The sequence below is a fragment of the Gymnoscopelus braueri genome, assembly GCF_963280865.1.
Source record: "Gymnoscopelus braueri genome assembly, chromosome: 17".
In the NCBI taxonomy this organism is placed as follows: Eukaryota; Metazoa; Chordata; class Actinopteri; order Myctophiformes; family Myctophidae; genus Gymnoscopelus; species Gymnoscopelus braueri.
The window spans coordinates 47,605,322-47,623,491 of record NC_137617.1 but is presented as its reverse complement, the minus strand read 5'-3'; the positions used below and the strand labels follow the sequence as shown (position 1 = coordinate 47,623,491).

General features: G+C 42.4%; 1 protein-coding gene across 1 annotated transcript; it reads left to right on the top strand.

The window, feature by feature from the left end:
* Positions 1-1,001: 1,001 nt before the first annotated feature.
* On the top strand, positions 1,002-17,135 carry LOC308105198 (uncharacterized protein; the record flags this gene model as incomplete). Its single annotated transcript, XM_080455833.1, has 8 exons — positions 1,002-1,107; positions 1,254-1,292; positions 1,520-1,543; positions 1,973-2,091; positions 9,122-9,148; positions 9,278-10,020; positions 16,208-16,313; positions 16,655-17,135. The coding sequence occupies 8 exons, from the start codon at positions 1,002-1,004 to the stop codon at positions 16,925-16,927; spliced, it is 1,437 nt and encodes a 478-aa protein (XP_080311959.1). The 3' UTR covers positions 16,928-17,135.
* Positions 17,136-18,170: the final 1,035 nt, after the last annotated feature.

The window sequence follows — 18,170 nt, the reverse complement described above, 5'->3', positions numbered from 1 at the left end:
GGGAATAATGTTTGCTCAATATACCTAACTGTCAACTATTAAACCATTTATTAAAACTATGTACATTGAACTGTGGTCATAAACAACACATTGTAAAAAACAACAAAATACAACTTGATGTGAACGATCAGATTATCATTTCATCATAAAGTCTGGTCTTAAGCTGTTTCTACTCTGGACTCGCAACAAAGCAGAAGGATGTCTTTCTCAGGCTCCTTGATGAGCAAATGTATTAATTTGTTAATTAATTTAATTATTAATTAATGTAATTTATGTATTAACACATTCCATGCCAGAGTTTAATCTCATAATGTACTCACCAGTGCCAGCGTTTTATTGTTGTTTTTTAGTTTTTTTCATGTCGCCACAGACCTCGCTAAATAAGTTAAAAGTGCGCGTTCATTTGGTTCTAAACACACAGCGGATCCGTGAGAAACGGGCAGCGAAAACAGTTTCCAAATCCGTGCCGCCATCTTGAAGCTACAGCCGATACACGGTAAACAGTGATCAGCGAGGAGAAAAACAACAACCAGAGAAAATCGAGTTTTAAACAGGATCCCAGACAGGAAGCGGATACGATCGAAAAAACCGGAACCCGAATAATTCCGTTTCCGACCGGAAACCGGAAACGGAAATGGATCAAAAAAATTCGGAAAGTGCACCTGGGGCACTTAACATGGGAATCGGCGGTTCGCGTAGATCTACGCGACTGGCACGCTGCGGCTTTAAATAGGTTCGCGTAGATCTACGCGACTGGCATGCAATGTGTTAATAAAATGTACATTTATTTATGTATTTATTGATAAATGTACATTTATGTATCTATGTATTAATAAATGTACATTTATTTATTTATGAATAAATGTACATTTATCCAAAGTGACTTACTTGACCAGACAGGAATCAAACCTGTGATTTTTGGGCCACAGGACAGTTCCTTAAACCATTTTAACATCACAGCAGAATGTATTGATTTATTTTATTATGTTATGAGTTGTGTCATGACTCACTGTCTTTCAGAGAGAGGATCAACTGTAGGAGTGATTGTTATTCCAGTGATCATCATCTTGGTGGCAGCAATACTGGGATATTTATACTGGAAAAAAAGTATGAAAGTCTTGAACTAATTTGAAATCCATATTTGACATACAGTATTCATCCATCTATGTATCTATAATGACAACAATGTGGAGATCTAAAGGATTAGTATCTCCACACTGACCTCTCACTGTCTCACATCTCTACTTTTACAGAACGAGACAAAGCCACAGCCTCCACCATATGTCAAGGAGGTAAGTGTGTGTGTGTGTGTGTGTGTGTGTGTGTGTGTGTGTGTGTGTGTGTGTGTGTGTGTGTGTGTGTGTGTGTGTGTGTGTGTGTGTGTGTGTGTGTGTGTGTGTGTGTGATACTTGTCTACGTGCATGTAACTTTTGACATGAGTTTTTTTGACGTGTGTACAGAACATGAGTTAAACACAAGTATAGATGATAATATAAGCCAATATTTCATTTTGTTTCAGATGAAGGACAGATCTTCCTGCAGGGTGAGAACACTAACTTCAATATATTGATGATATAGATTACAGTCAAAGGCCTTGGTGAACAGATGCCTGTAAATTAATACAGGGTTCCAGAGGGTGAGGGCGGGGCTGCCACACTGAAGGCTCTGTCACCAAAACACATTGTAAAACTAAAAAACAACTAAAATATCAACATCCAATCAAAAGTAAGGAGTAAATGAGAGATATACTGTAGTCTTGATGTCTGATGGTCTGCATATATATATATATGTGTATATATATACACACACACACACACACACACACACACATCAGATGACATCATTCCTATTACATCACCAGAACCACGGAAATGGACCCCAGTCAGTAAAAGATGGAGCCAACAGTTAGAGAAGCTTGCAATCATTGATGACTGTAAAGTTACCAAAGTTGGGAGTCTTGTGTTTGTGACAGATCAAGAATTCCGCATCACAAAGGGAGGTGAAGGAACCGAGGTCTTCTTGGGGTCGCCTCAAAACTTCTATCTTGATCAGTATGTTGAGCAGGAACAGTTCAACACAGGGAAACACACGGTGAGTTTATTGTCAATATTGTGAGAGACAAAATAAAACACACACAATTGCACTTCAACCTTTGTTTTCTCTATTTCTCTAGTTTAAAAATAAAATCATTCTATTCATTATTTCACTTTAAACACTGTTCCAGAAATCTTCAGTGTAACTCAAAAATAATTTCTACAAAGAGTTTCGAGGAGATTTGAAATATGTAATGTTATTCATTTAAGAGAACTGTAAATTATATATATAAATATATATATATATATATATATATTATGTATTCTGCTCTATGGCTCTCTCTGACCCCAACAGCCAACAGCTGTGGAGTGTCCAGGAGCTGTGGAATGTTTAGTGAGATTCACTCTGATCTCCTGTTCTCGTGTACTAGTTAGTGCCATGTGTTTTTGTCAAATAACAGAAGGGTGTTACAATGAGTTGAACTGTTTATGACCATGTAGGAAGCCATCTTTCTTAAGGCAGCTCTCCACCGCACCGATTTCGGGCCTACTCAGCGTTGGGAGGCATCTCCTCCCAATCGCTAATTACGCTAAATATTGCTAACATAGGGACGACAAGGAGGCATCTCCTGCCGACAGATTGTTTGTCGGCAGGACATTGATAGCATTGATAACATTGATAATTGATAGCGTCGTTCCGTCGGGCCGGGACCTCTATCGACCCGTCGATGAGAAACTGAACTTGCTCGGTCGGTCCCGACAGACTAGAGCACGTCGTCAGTGGCGGCCTTTGCTATGTTTGACCCGTTTCAATTGAAACTGCCCCGAACCTCAGGGGGCCCGTTTTTTTGGGGGACTCGCATTTCAGTCCGGGTTCCAACTCCGGCTGCCCCGACGTCCAAGAATATCATGCAAGAATTGAATACAAATTATTCAGCCTCTACACCACTAGTTGGCAGCAGCTAATAATCACTGGTGTTTGTTTTGACCTGTTAAGGTGTTGTTGTTTTGTTGCCGGTGAATTGTGACAGACAGTGAAACTACTGCTGACAGCAAAATGAAACGCACATGGCCAGGTTTTTATAATAAAAGAAAAAAAGGGGAGGGGGGGTGCATATGGGGGGCCCATATTAGCTATTGAAACGGGCCCCCAAATCACTAAGGCCGCCCCTGCACGTCGTTGGCCCTGGGCTGGTGGAGAGGGGGGTAAAGTCTCCGTAGAGTGGACCTCTCATATGCTACTGGCGCCAGAAGCAAGCCTAAATAAGCCAGAGACACTTGCCCGTCGCACATTTGAACTAGATACCATATTCTCAATCTCAACTCTAAATTACTATACCAATCAATCAACTCCAAAGCAATGTGCTACGTGTGCTAAAAATGCTATGTGTGTTTAGTTTTGGTGCGAGTGAAAAAGCTCCGGTGTTGTACGTGTAACTGGAGTACAATCTGAATTATTGTCTTGCCTCATTGTTTTTGAGTACCCACTACAGATTCTGAATTGAGAGTCAGACCAGAATAAGAGTCAGACCAGAATAAAATGAGACAGTCTATAATAGGAGCTCCTATGAGATCCATACCAAACACTAGATGTAGAATCTACAGCATTCTATTTAACAACCAAATGAATACATTTCTTACAAGAAAGGTCAGAGTTAATGACGAGGTTAGTGCTTCCAATATGTCAGCTTATAGTCTCAGATCTTGCAATCTGGGAACCCCTTCGCCAAATAAAAAGGAAAATCAGCGCCCTCTGCTGTTTTTTACTCTTTCACTTGGCTCTGGGGGGAGCTCAACGTAGCACCCGTGCGCAAGGAAACCGGGGTTTTTGGTCTGCCCTCAGCGCTCCACTTCCGCGCTGCACATACAGTATAATACAGTTTACAGTTTAGGCATTTAGCAGACACTCTTAATCCAGAGCGATTTACAGTAAGCAAGGACACAAGATAATACATCATAATACACATAATACATCAATAATACATCAAATGCATAAAGTAATACATAATAACAACAATAAACCTGATTCTGATAAGTAAACCAATAACCTAATGATAACTAATACATACGTAAACCAAGAACCTATCATCAGCCTACATTGAAACTATACACACTTATAGGATGCCAGGTGAACAATGACCTGGCATCTGACTATATCATGCTATCTAAGTTACATTTTAGCCTTTGCATAATCCTGCAAGGTCGTCAAGGCTAGGGCAAGTGCTACGGGCTGAGATGGAGTCTGAAGAGGTGAGTCTTCAGATTATGGCAGAAGATTGGGAGTGAGTCTGCAGTTCTAATTGCAATGGGGAGTTCATTCCATAGTTTGGGAGCCAGGAGGGAGAAGAGTCTGGGACGTGTGGAGCGTTGTCCCGGATGTTTTAGCGAAGGTTCTGACAGCTTCCCTGTGTTAGCTGATCTGAGAGAGCGGGAGAGGTTGTAGAGTTGGATCAGGCTTTGAAGATGTGGGGGTGCCATACCTTTGGTTGCTTTATAGTCAGTGTTTTGTACTCTGTGCGGGCAGTAACTGGGAGCCAATGGAGGGAGTGGAGAAGGGGGATGACAAGTGAAAATTTTGGCTGGTTGAAGATCCAAGTGTGCTGCTGCATTCTGGATAATTTGGAGGGGCACATGCCGGGAGGCCAGTAAGGAGAGGTAGTCAAGTTTTGATATGACTGATGCCTGGATAAGGAGCTGGGCTGACTCCTGGGTGAGGAAGGGTCTGATCCTTCAAATGTTATAGAGTGTGAACCTACAGGATTGAGTGACCGCTGTGATGTGGCTCTTGAATGAGAGCTGACTGTCCAGGACAACATCAAGGTTGGCCGTTGTTTATGAAAATAGTTTGATCCTGCGTGGGGCAGGACTTACAGTAGGTGGGAAGACGAGAAGCTCAGTCTTGTCTGGGTTCAGCTTGAGGTGGTGATATACCCCAGGGGGGTCCCCATATGATTTTTTTGGGGGTCCCCAGATTACAGTGAAGTGACAATTTAAGGACTCTTAAGACCTTTTTAATACCTTTAATACCTAAGAAAAGAAAAAAACTGCATCAAAAGTCAACAACACACTATACTATAAAAACTGGTCAAACATCCAAATTGTCAAATAATATAAGAAAGAGGCAAAAAAATGAAAATAGCAGATCTACAAGCTCACAGTTGTATTGTAGATCTGCTATTTTCACAATATTTGAAACGGAACAGAGTCAAACTAAATGTAATGCCTCAACTCCTACTAATTCCAAGTGCTTGTCAGGGTGGGGGGTCTACAGTTCAAATATAATTATTTTGGGGGGTCGTGGCCTGAAAAGGTTGAGAACCACTGCTTTAGACTGTAGTCCATGTTTTATGTACTGCGTTTTTCTTTGGCAAACCTATTCTTCATTTGCACGAAGCCAGTCGCTAAGACATACAAGCTGATTAACATGTTGAGATGATAAAGAAACACGCTTCTTTTGAACAATATAACCAGCAAGGGAAAATGTGGCAGGTGTAGCCAGGTGTAGCCAGGTACTTTTGTGCAAGGCAGGCCAGCCTGCTGTGTGAGCTTGCATGTTGTGACCACCACAGCATCAGTGTGGACAGGCGTCCACACTGATGCTGGGCTCTGCTTTGTATCGGCCCACACAGTCCTCAATTGAGTCTTCTTCCTCTTCGGACTCAGAAGCAACCAAGAGGGATGACCTTTTCTTTGGTGGCTCTGGTGCCTCTTCCACAGGTTACTGGGGAACACTCCTCTGGCTCTCCTCCTTGAGTAAGGTGTTGAGTGAAGCCCACACCTCACCTCACCTCTCTCTGCTCTGGGTAGACACTTGAGTAAGGTGTTGAGTGAAGCCCACACCTCACCTCACCTCTCTCTGCTCTGGGTAGACACTTGAGTAAGGTGTTGAGTGAAGCCCACACCTCACCTCACCTCTCTCTGCTCTGGGTAGACACTTGAGTAAGGTGTTGAGTGAAGCCCACACCTCACCTCACCTCTCTCTGCTCTGGGTAGACACTTGAGTAAGGTGTTGAGTGAAGCCCACACCTCACCTCACCTCACCTCTCTCTGCTCTGGGTAGACACTTGAGTAAGGTGTTGAGTGAAGCCCACACCTCACCTCACCTCTCTCTGCTCTGGGTAGACACTTGAGTAAGGTGTTGAGTGAAGCCCACACCTCACCTCACCTCTCTCTGCTCTGGGTAGACACTTGAGTAAGGTGTTGAGTGAAGCCCACACCTCACCTCTCTCTGCTCTGGGTAGACACTTGAGTAAGGTGTTGAGTGAAGCCCACACCTCACCTCTCTCTGCTCTGGGTAGACACTTGAGTAAAGGTAACTCCGCACCAAACAGACTCGTCCAGACTATTGCAGACTACTCCAGACTGCAACAGACTGGTATTCGGTTGGCAAAAGTTGGCATTTAAGTCTGTCAGCCGACTGGCCATTCATGTGCTAATTTGACTTTTAGCCTGCCAGCGTTGCCAGGTCTGCTTATTATAAGCGACTTTGGGCTTGTTTCCCTGCAAAGCCACTTGTTCCCAGCGTTTTTTCTTCACTGACGTGCAGTGGTGTAAAGTAACTAGTACATTTACTCAAGTACTGTATACTTAAGTACAATTTTGAGGTACTTTTACTTTACTGGAGTATTTCCAATTGTCTATACTTGTACTCCACAACAATTATTTGAAATGTTTAGTTACTAGTTACTTTGCAGATATATGAAATATAACCCATTTATTTCACAAAATAATGTGTTGGCAAATGACCAATATTTAGTTATATAGGTCTCAATATGTCACATTCAGCCCTGGACTTCACTGACTGAAGTAGGGGTCACATTAATCTTTTAGATTCACAGAATGTATTTTACCCACAAGTTATTTTCATTCAAATGAAATGTGAATGAACTTGCACTAATAATGACTTTAGTTGATTTTCACTCTTTAAAATATAGTATTTCTTAATTATTAATAATTACAGCTTGTAGATTGGCTATTTTCACGATTTTAAATTGTTTTTAAATAATAATAAAAAAGGAACATACAAGATTTCCACCCGACAGCCATAATATATAGCCAATATATGGTTCTGTATCAGTATATGAGTCCGTTTTTGCAGATTTCATTCTAATTGGCTACTATGCCTGAATATGAATTTCATGAGCCTGGGTAGGTCACCCTGGCTTGGCGGAGATATGCCCTGTAGCGCACAGCAGCAGCAGCAGGTGAAAGCAATTCACTTAAATGAGGGTTGTGTTGCACACCAAAAAACGGACTAAAACTGTCACTAGCTGGGTCTGGGTCTCTCTCTCTCTCATTCACTTTTCCATTCTCTCACTCTTTCTCTCTCCCTCCCTCTTTCTCGCTCGTTCTCTCTCTCCCTCTTTCCGTCTCCTCAATCTCTCGCTCGCTCTTTCTCTCTCAATCTTTCACTCTCCCTTTTTTCTCTCCCTCTGTCTCTCCCTCTCTCTTTCTTTCCTTCTCTCTCTGCCGCTTTTTACCTCCCTCCGTTTCTCTCTCCCTCTCTCTCTCTCCCTTTCTTTCTCCATCTCTGTTGCTCTCTTTCTCCCTCCCGCTTTCTCTGTTCCTCTCTCTCCCTCGCTCCTGGTATCTCCCTCTCTCTCACCCACTTTCTCCCACCCTCTTTCTCTCTGTCTTCCTCCCCTCTCTCTTTCTCTTTCTCTCCCCTCTCTCCCTTCCTCTCTCTCTCTCTCTCTCTCTCTCTCTCTCTTTCTCCCTCCCTCTTTCTCTCCCCCTCTACCACTCTTCCTCTGTCACTATCTCCCTGCTTTACGAGCCTATTCATGCAATGCTTGAACTCCCACTCAGAAGGACACGTTTACATACTTGCGCATTACTAAATGTATACATAAACACGGATGCATGTGACTCCGTCACTGGACTGCAAAATCCTTTTTTTTTTTTTACAAATTTACACACCTGCTCCCAATCACCACAGCGCAAAAGTAGGTCAAATCAATCAATTTCTCTCTCTCTGGGAGCAACAACAAGAAACAGTGAATCTAGGTTTTCATAGACATCGTCGCTTGTTTCTCTCACATAATCTGGCAACACCGACAGCCCTCTGTTGTCACTGCCACTGCTCCACCAGTCGGCTAAAAAGCTGAACATGTTCGGTCGGCTCTGGGTCGGCCGAAAAGGTCCCGACGGACCCCCCGACGGACCCCTAACCGACTGGCCGACGCTTCCCGAAGCCAATTCGGCCCAAAATCGGGCCGATTTGGATTGGTCTGGAGCCAGCTTAAGGTGTTGAGTGAAGCCCACACCTCACCTCTCTCTGCTCTGGGTAGACACTTGAGGTCCTTGAGCCTTGGGTCGAGTGCAGTGGCAATCTTCAGATATCCCATGTTGGCTGTTTCCTTAGAATAGAATAGAACGGAACAGAATACTTTATTTGCAATGATTAACACAGTATCACCAACTAAAAGCACCAAATGAATTGAACACAAAAAAGCCAACGTTTGTTTCCAATGTGGTCCATTATAAAACATACAACATCCAGGAATAGGTTCATATTCTTTGGATAACAGTTGTACTTCATACTGTAGCATATAGGTGTCCTCCTCGTGTTAGATAGGTGCCTTATTGCAGGCTATGTACAAATGTATTCTCACTTTGCACTCCTCCATGTCTGCTGTGAAAGTGGATTTGAATTTGGCCGCGTAGGCAGGGTCATCATCGGAGCTCTCCATCACCCGAGACACATGGCAAAAAGCAAGCAGCACCACAGAGCATGAACCATACTTCTCACCTTCCCCTTTAGGCTAGTGGTTTAAGATGTTTGCCTTTAGTGGCCTTTATTTTGTATTAAAACAAATAATAAAAATAGCTTTTAAAAATAATAAAAGTATAGCTTTCCCACCAACTTTTTTTTAATCATTTTGCCATGTGTTCTCATTGGGTTAGGTAGCCTATTTATTCCCCCACAAAATAGATCCTTGGAAGGCAGCCAGCGTGTTACTAGTAAGGTTGAAAATCACAATTGCTGCCCAATAGAAGTGACGGAGAAATAGTGAATCTTATGCAACAAAAGTGTGAAAGTCTTCCATTTAGTGGCTGAATGTTCTCTATCGCCCGTTTAACACCAGGGTTCTGCTGACCGGTCAGAAGACGAGGTGACCACCACGGCGGTCAGTGCTGACTGGTCAGAAGATGAGGTGACCACCACGGTGGTCAGTGCTGCTGACCGGTCAGAAGATGAGGTGACCACCACGGCGGTCAGTGCTGACTGGTCAGAAGACGAGATGACCACCACGGCGGTCAGTGTTGCTGACCGGTCAGAAGACGAGGTGACCACCACATCGGTCAGTGCTGACCGGTCAGAAGACGAGGTGACCACCACATCAGTCAGTGCTGACCGGTCAGAAGACGAGGTGACCACCACATCAGTCAGTGCTGACCGGTCAGAAGACGAGGTGACCACCACGGCGCTCAGTGCTGACCGGTCAGAAGATGAGGTGACCACCACGGCGCTCAGTGCTGACCGGTCAGAAGACGAGGTGACCACCACATCAGTCAGTGCTGACCGGTCAGAAGACGAGGTGACCACCACATCAGTCAGTGCTGACCGGTCAGAAGATGAGGTGACCACCACATCAGTCAGTGCTGACCGGTCAGAAGACGAGGTGACCACCACGGCGCTCAGTGCTGACCGGTCAGAAGACGAGGTGACCACCACGGCGCTCAGTGCTGACCGGTCAGAAGACGAGGTGACCACCACACCGGTCAGTGCTGACCGGTCAGAAGATGAGGTGACCACCACGGCGCTCAGTGCTGACCGGTCAGAAGACGAGGTGACCACCACATCGGTCATTGCTGACCGGTCAGAAGATGAGGTGACCACCACATCGGTCATTGCTGCTGACCGGTCAGAAGATGTGAACACCACATCGGTCAGTGCTGCTGACCGGTCAGAAGACAAGGTGACTGACCATTCAGCTCCTACATCCAGAGAGCTGGAGGGACCTCATGACCTCCCTGTTGAACAGTGAGTGTGTTTTAGTGGACTGACTGTACGGTTAAATGTGTCCTCGACTGAAATGTTAAGTTCATGTGCTGTTCACTGTCCCGGGAATAATATTCAGAGTTATAATGCCTTATAAGCACATTATAATGCATTATAAACACAATTATAATGCATTATAGACCACTTTAAATAAAGTGTTACCAGAAAAGGCTCACAATAATCGTATCACAGAGATTTTAATTTATCATGAAATTGTCATCCGTCATACACTAGAATTAATTCGCTTTTGTTGAGCTGCAAATTCAGCACCACTCAAACCCTCTATACTTGATCAAACAGACCTGTAAAGCGCTTATTTCACTCTACACAAATTGATTTGCCAAAACATTTTAGATCTACAAGCTCGCAATGCGTTTAGTAGAAGCCCTAGGAGGGGTCCACGCGCACCCTCTTATTTTTTTTTCTAGTTTGGATTTTTGGTATCCATAGGACCTCTAATTTAGGGATTTTGATGATCCCAAGAAAGAAAGTGGTCCAAAGTGTGTTTTTTTCAATGTTTTATAACCCCTATGAGACCTGCAGGATTGCTGGCTGGAACGCCGGCGAGACTGTCTTTCGGAGACTGTGGCACGCTCAAATTTAGACGTAGCCCAAAGATAGAGATACCATTTGATTCTAGACAACCTCAGGTTTCCAATGGGACCAAACTTGTCATGCTACCTTGTCGGGAAGGGGGCTAAATACCTAATGATTCAAAGTTTGACAACATTTTGGCGAGGGAAAAACGGCCATCACCATTTTCCAAATGGTCCCTTGAGCTGTCACCTCGATATAAGTGAATTGAAATGGGTTCCATAGATACCTACAAGCCCCCCCTGTACAGAAATGCCACATTTATGCCTATCTCATGCAGTTTTGGGCAAGAACCATGCAGTTTTTTGCATGCAGTACAAATATGTAATTTCCGCCTATTGTAAAAAGGAGACCACTTTACTGTATCTATAGCTGTATGAGACCACTGTACTGCATCTAGAGATCACTGTACTGTATCTATAGCTGTATGAGACCACTCTACTGCATCTAGAGACCACTTTACTGTATCTATAGCTGTATGAGACCACTGTACTGCATCTAGAGACCACTGTACTGCATCTAGAGACCACTGTACTGTATCTATAGCTGTATGAGACCACTGTACTGCATCTATAGCTGCATGAGACCACTGTACTGTATGTATAGACCACATACATTGACCACTGTATCTATAGACCACTACTGCATCTCAACTCAACACTCAATGTATTTATAAAGCATATTTAACTTGACCAGGTCACCCAAAGTGCTGTAAAAAAAAGAGTACAGGGTAAAACAAAACCAGGACACAAAACCAGACATAAACCAGTGGGGGGGGGGGTCACCACGAAGGCTCGGTAGATGCAGCACAGTGGTCTATAGATGAAGTACAGTAGTCTACAGATGCACTACAGCGGTCTACAGTGAGCTACAGATGCTCTACAGTTGGCTACAGTCAGATGCTCAACAGTGGGCTATAGATAAACTACGATGGTCTACAAATTCACTAGAGTGGTCTACAGATGCTCTAGAGTGGTCTACAGATCACGACAGTGGGCTACAGATGCTCTAGAGTGGTCTACAGATCACGGCAGTGGGCTGCAGATGCACTAGAGTGGGTTACAGAGGCGCTACAGATGCACTAGAGTGGGCTACAGAGGCACTAGAGTGGTCTACAGATGCACTAGAGTGGTCTACAGATCACGACAGTGGGCTACAGATGCACTAGAGTGGGCTACAGAGGCGCTACAGATACACTAGAGTGGGCTACAGATGCACTAGAGTGGGCTACAGAGGCACTAGAGTGGTCTACAGATGCACTAGAGTGGGCTACAGAGGCACTAGAGAGGGCTACAGATGCACTACAATGGTCTACATATCACGACAGTGGTCTACATATGCACTAGAGTAGTCTATAGATACAGTACAGCATTCTATAGATACAGTAGGTAGTCTATAGATGCAGTACAGTGGTCTCATACAGCTATAGATACAGTGCAGTGGTCTATAGATATAGTACAGTGGTATATAGATGCAGTACAGTGGTTTATAGATTCAGTACAGTGGTGTATAGATGCAGTTCAATGGTGTATACTGTATATGCAGTACAGTTTATGGATTCAGCACAGTTTTCTATAGATGCAGTACAGTGGTCAAGATGGAAAGGCCTATCTACAGCGCGGATGAATTACTATTATAATTAGCCAAGTTACTTGCCGCGTTGCCGACCAGGGCAGGGTCCCATCGTCCCGTTGTGAACCAATATGGGACGCACTGAATGTAACAGTAATGAACAAAATAAAACACAAGTGGCCGTGATGCCCCATGCCTGCCCTGTGCACGCTGATTTCATCGTTTCCTCTGCTGTCAATACGGTAGACACCAGTTGACTAGTTGAGATTCAACATCAAGTGAAACGCTGCATAAACAGTGGGTAGGTTTGATTTCGAGCCTATATTCCAGCATAAGCTAAGCAATGCTTTTGATAGAGAGAGAGGAGAGACTGGAGAACTGGAGAGAGAGCGTGCGAGAGAGAGAGAGGGGGAGAGAGAGAGAGAAAGTATTAGACCGATGTGGTCCGATTTTTTTATCATCATTAATGTACCCTACCCTACCTACACTTGCATTTTAGAACGTTCAAACTACCATTTTACTAGAACTACCCAGTAGAACAAGTGAACTGCACAACAGCTGTCTGTCTCATTGATTGTCAGTGGCAGCGCATGCATGTGCTCATCAAAATCACACTACAAAACCCGACAATTGATCAACAACAAAATATAGATTAATACATTTGACAACATACAGCCAACATCCCAGAACTGAGTCTTAATATCCAGCAAGTAGCCTAATATAAATGAATAGCTGCAAACAAATTACAAGTTTAGGTTATCAATATCCTACAAAAGTAGAGATAAGCTGTGACCTCACCGGCGCTCTGATGGACAATAAATAAATAATCCTTTTGCAAACAACATCCATGTTCTGTTCTCTTGTCAATAATGATACAAATGGAACGTTACATTTATTTCAGCAGCTAGAATGTGATAGTTTGACATTGTTTGAGTGTGTTTTGGGTGCACAGCGCAGCTCCTCGTTTAAGTTAATTGTCTTCTCCTGCTGCTGCTGCTGCGCAACAGGGCAGATCTCCGCCAAGCCAGGCCAATTAATAAATACTATATTTATTGATTTAAAAAATCAACTGAAGTCATTATTAGTGCAAGTTCATAGGTGGACAGGGACATTTGGGCACCTCGATGTAAAATTGGCTATTTAAGTATCTACATATAAATGCATTTTAGGGGGCACTTTTTTTTTTACCCTTTAACACTAGCATGACTGAGGTTTCATTATCCTCCACACTGCCTGAAAAACGATCATTTTGATCCCCAAATCAGGCTATCCTATTGGCTACTGTCTCCCCTCTGTGCTCCAGACTAGTTCACACTTTCTCCCCCAAACAGTGGGGGGTTCCATTGTCTTCTAAATAGCCATTAACATCTCAATTGCTCTCTGCTCAGTCAGTGAGCCCACATAATGTTGTTGTTGTAGGCAGGCAGAAACATTATAAAATAGTAATGTAGTATATATATATATAAAATAGTATTATAAATGTAATGGTAACTGCAGATTCTGTATGTAAAATCTTTATAAAAAAGCGTATAAAAAAGTGCGATCTGTAGCGTCACATTAAACTCTTCAGTGAAACATGGAGCCTATATGAACGCTGAAGCCACTGTCAAATCTCCATTGTCCAAAACACATGGATATCTCTTGACAAACCAATATTATATTATATAATATTCACATTATTGTCTGAGCATAAAGCTCTCATTCTATCAGCTGTCCACGCTGACAGAAGCGTCTCCTCTGTCCCTCTCTGTCCTTCTCCTCTCCATGTCAGCGTAACAAGTGAACACATCGCTATGTTCCACAAATGTGCTCATTCCTGCTCTACTCCTGCGCTAAATATCTGATCTACAAACATAAAACAGTCGCTGGCTGACGAGCCCTCTGCTTGAGAAATAAGCAGTCAGGTCTATGAAAATGTTACTGCATGCGTCATTGTGCCCTAAGAAAACAGTGAGGCATGAAACCATTGCATTGTAAATGGGGTTTATAGCCGAGGCTAATTTGCAACCCCAGTCCTGTTAGACCTTTCTATATAAATATTTACCTAATAAAAAATCATTTACAAAAGGACATGCATGAATCTCTAATCTAAACAAGTATGAAAAGATATTTATATCTGCAAAGTAACTAGTAACTAAAGTTTTCAAATAATTGTAGTGGAGTAAAAGTACAAGATTTGCCTCTGAGCTGTAGTGGAGTAGAAAAGTATTACCATTATAATGTAATTATATATATAATTATAATAATAATAATAATAATAATAATAATAACTAGAAAGTACTGTTCCTGAAGAAACAGTGTGGTATCGCTAAGAATGTTGATGGTATTGGGTATTGATATTGTTAGTAGTGTTAAAGGTTTGAAAGGTTTAAAGTTCTAAAAGTTTGAAAGGTTTGAAAGGTTCTAAAGGTTCTAAAGGTTCTAAAGGTTCTAAAGGTTCTAAAGGTTCTAAAGGTTCTAAAGGTTCTAAAGGTTTGAAAGGTTTGAAAGGTTCTAAAGGTTTGAAAAGTTTGAAAGGTTTGAAAGGTTCTAAAGGTTTAAGAGGTTCCAAAGGTTTGAAAGGTTCTAAAGGTTTGAAAGGTTTGAAAGGTTTGAAAGGTTTGAAAGGTTTGAAAGGTCTGAAAGGTTTGAAAGGTTTGAAAGGTTTGAAAGGTCTGAAAGGTTTGAAAGGTTCTAAAGGTTTGAAAGGTTCGAAAGGTTCAAAAGGTTTGAAAGGTTCGAAAGGTTTTAAAGGTCTGCGGTTCTAATGGTTTGTCGGTGTTGAATAGTGTAAAATGTAGTTTTCTAGGGTAAAACTGTGGTTGCTAGGGTCTGATAGCCGGTTGCTAGGTTCTAATAGGTGGTTGCTAGGGTAAAACAGGTGGTTGCTAGGTTAGAAAGGTGGTTGCTAGGGTCTAATCGGTGGTTGCTAGGGTATGATAGGTGGTTGATATGGTCTAATATGGTGTTGCTAGGGTCTAATAAGCAGTTGCTAGGCTCCACTGTAGCTAAATAGGATTTCCCCATTGAAATGAATGGGATTTTTTTTAGCAGTAAAAAGTGAAATATCTCTAAAAGTACAAATTATTTCAAAAATTCAAATGGTAGCCAATATGTCCTAAGTAGGCTGAACGTTATAGAGTTGGAACGGAGTTTCTAGCTAAAAGTATGAATTTCCCCATTGAAATGAATGGGATTTTTTTAGCAGTAAAAAGTGAAATATCTCTAAAAGTACAAATTATTTCAAAAATTCAAATGGTAGCCGACATGTCCTGAGTAGGCCGAACGTTGAAGAGTTGGAACGGAGTTTGTAGCTAAAAGTATGAAGGACTAGTTAGGGGCAAAAAAACGGTCCCAAAAACGGTGAAGATAACAGTAGTGTGATCGCTTTAGCGATCCCACAATAATAATAGAAAGACGTGAAAAACAAGCCCAAAGTCGCTTATAATAAGCAGACATGGCAACATAGACTCGTTGCAGAGCAGCGAGTCTGCTGTCTACGGGCGCTCTGCGGGGGGTCTCGAGGTGTGAACTACTCTTCCATGGGGGAGAGAGGGGGAGAGCGGTCAATTTAGCCGAAATATAACGGCTGGGATGGTATATATGGTATATATTTCATATTTATAATACGTTTCAGAAAAGAAAAAAAAACTGAGATAATTTGAAACAAATATTTAGGAAAAGTCATGAAAGGGGAACTTTCTCAGAGCTTCATGAGAGAAGATAATCCACTTTAAATTCTCAAAATCGGTCATATTGATGGCTTAGTCATGCAAGTGTTAACGGGAATTCCCGGGAAGCCTGGGAAAAGGTCTGAAAATTCCCGGGAATTAAAATTAGCTATTTCCCGGAAAATGTTAAACCCTAGTAGATTGGCTATTTTTGGCTAACATTCCTCCCAGAATAGGGATGCTGGGAGTTCGTTCAAGTGCATGGTTACAAAAGTAAAGTGGCATTATTGTGGCAAAATATGTTTTTACCACAATAATGGTGAGATGTAATTTTCATATAATCCCATCCCTAGTACTGGGGTGACATCCAGCCAGCCAGAGCCTGATGAGGGAGAAGGACAAGAACCTCCAGCTTGTCAAACAGCTGACGCTCACGTTGAACCTCATCCTGTTGCTACAGTGAGTCCATCATCACTTTCAAGTTGTTGTTTGCTCTGAGAATGAATATTCACTGACTTACAAATATACACAAACAAAGATTTTTTTCTTTCTACATTTTCACATTTCATATCATTTCTGAATTTTTACATTTCTTATATACTCACTTAAACTCTTGCACACCCTCAATTTGTTTCTCTCATATACTGTCATACTCTCTCGCACGCACGCACGCACACACACACGCACACACACACACACACACACACACTCTCTAAAGGAAAATGATGTTCAGCCTAAATCGCACGTTATGTTTATATGTATTAAATCTTTTTTACATGGAAACGATTATGACATCACAGGCAGAAGAGATGTTGCGGTGTGCGAGGACAGAGTTCATCAATCGAGTGTCTGAGGTCATTCTCAACGGTCTGCTAGACAAACTATTCGATGAGAGGGTTCTCAACGATGAAGAGATGAACTGCATCAGAGCAGAGAAATACATACAAGAGAAAGCACGACTATTAAACGACATGGTGAGAAAGAAAGGCAACAAAGCATCTTCTAAGATGATCGCTGCCCTTCAACAAACGGATCCCAGCCTTCATCACGAACTGGGTTGGGAAAAACCTTGATTTGTCATTTATAGAAGCCTCTTCTGTTGAGGATCCTAATGTTCTGATGTGTCTAATGTGTTCTGACCTGTACCTTTGTTTCATTGCAGTAACCAATTAATTCCGTCTTGTGGAATAATACATTTCTGTTTATTTGTATCTTGTGTTTTGCCATTTTGCAAACAACTGAACCCTTTCAATGGTTTTGATTGACATGATTAACTGTGATTTACCAATGTTCTGACATAGCAAACCTTTAAAGGGACACTTCACCCAAAAAAAACGTTGTTTCAATGGATTAGTCACCCCATGGAGACTTGAATTCATGGATATTTTTTAGTTTGTGTCTCATTCCTAAGACAATAATTTGATGACCAGCGGACCGGTAGGCAGCGGTTCCGGTAGGAGACACAACGACTCTTTGTGTCTCCTACCGGAACCGCTGCCGGTCATCAAATTATTGTCTTAGGAATGAGACAAAAACTAAAAAATATCCATGAATTCAAGTCTCCATGGGGTGACTAATCCATTGAAACAAAGTTTTTTTGGGGTGAAGTGTCCCTTTAACTCACGTGACTCATGTTGCCCCTCAGCTCTCCCTCAGAGATGTGACCTGTGTTCCTGCCCACATCTAACTGCCTGTCAATCTCTGCAGCCTCCCTTAAATAGGGAGTGGACCACAGGACACAGTGGACCACAGGACACAGAACCAATTAGCAACAATACTTCCATAAATAACCCACATCATACGAGTAACCTAAACGTTCTTAATGATGTTTCTTGGGGTGAACTTCAAATTAATGGCATTTTAAATAAAGTACATAAACACATTACCGATGAAGCACAGAGAAACACCCCTCTCCTCCACAGCAAGTCGTCATAAGTCGTCCTTGGCAGTGTGGGCGTTTGGACGATGTCTCGTCATAAGTCGTCCTTGGCAGTAAATGAGTTAAAAGGTGGCATTTGTTCCTCGATGTAGTGCAAATGTGCGTGCAAAGTTTCACCCCGATGGGACGCTGCGTTCATGATTTGCGGCATTTTATTCAAAACGGGCCACTCCTGCAAACTTTAGATGTCAATCTTAGCCAATCAGGATGGAATATGAAAAATCAAACCGATCCGTCTTGATCACATGACTATAGAGATCAAGTGTATTTTTGTGTGAAAAATGCAGGGCAAGGGTTTTTCCTTGGCCTCTGGGGAGTGCACATACAACATTTTACTCAGATCGGTGCAGTTATAGGTAAAAACATGAATCGGCCTG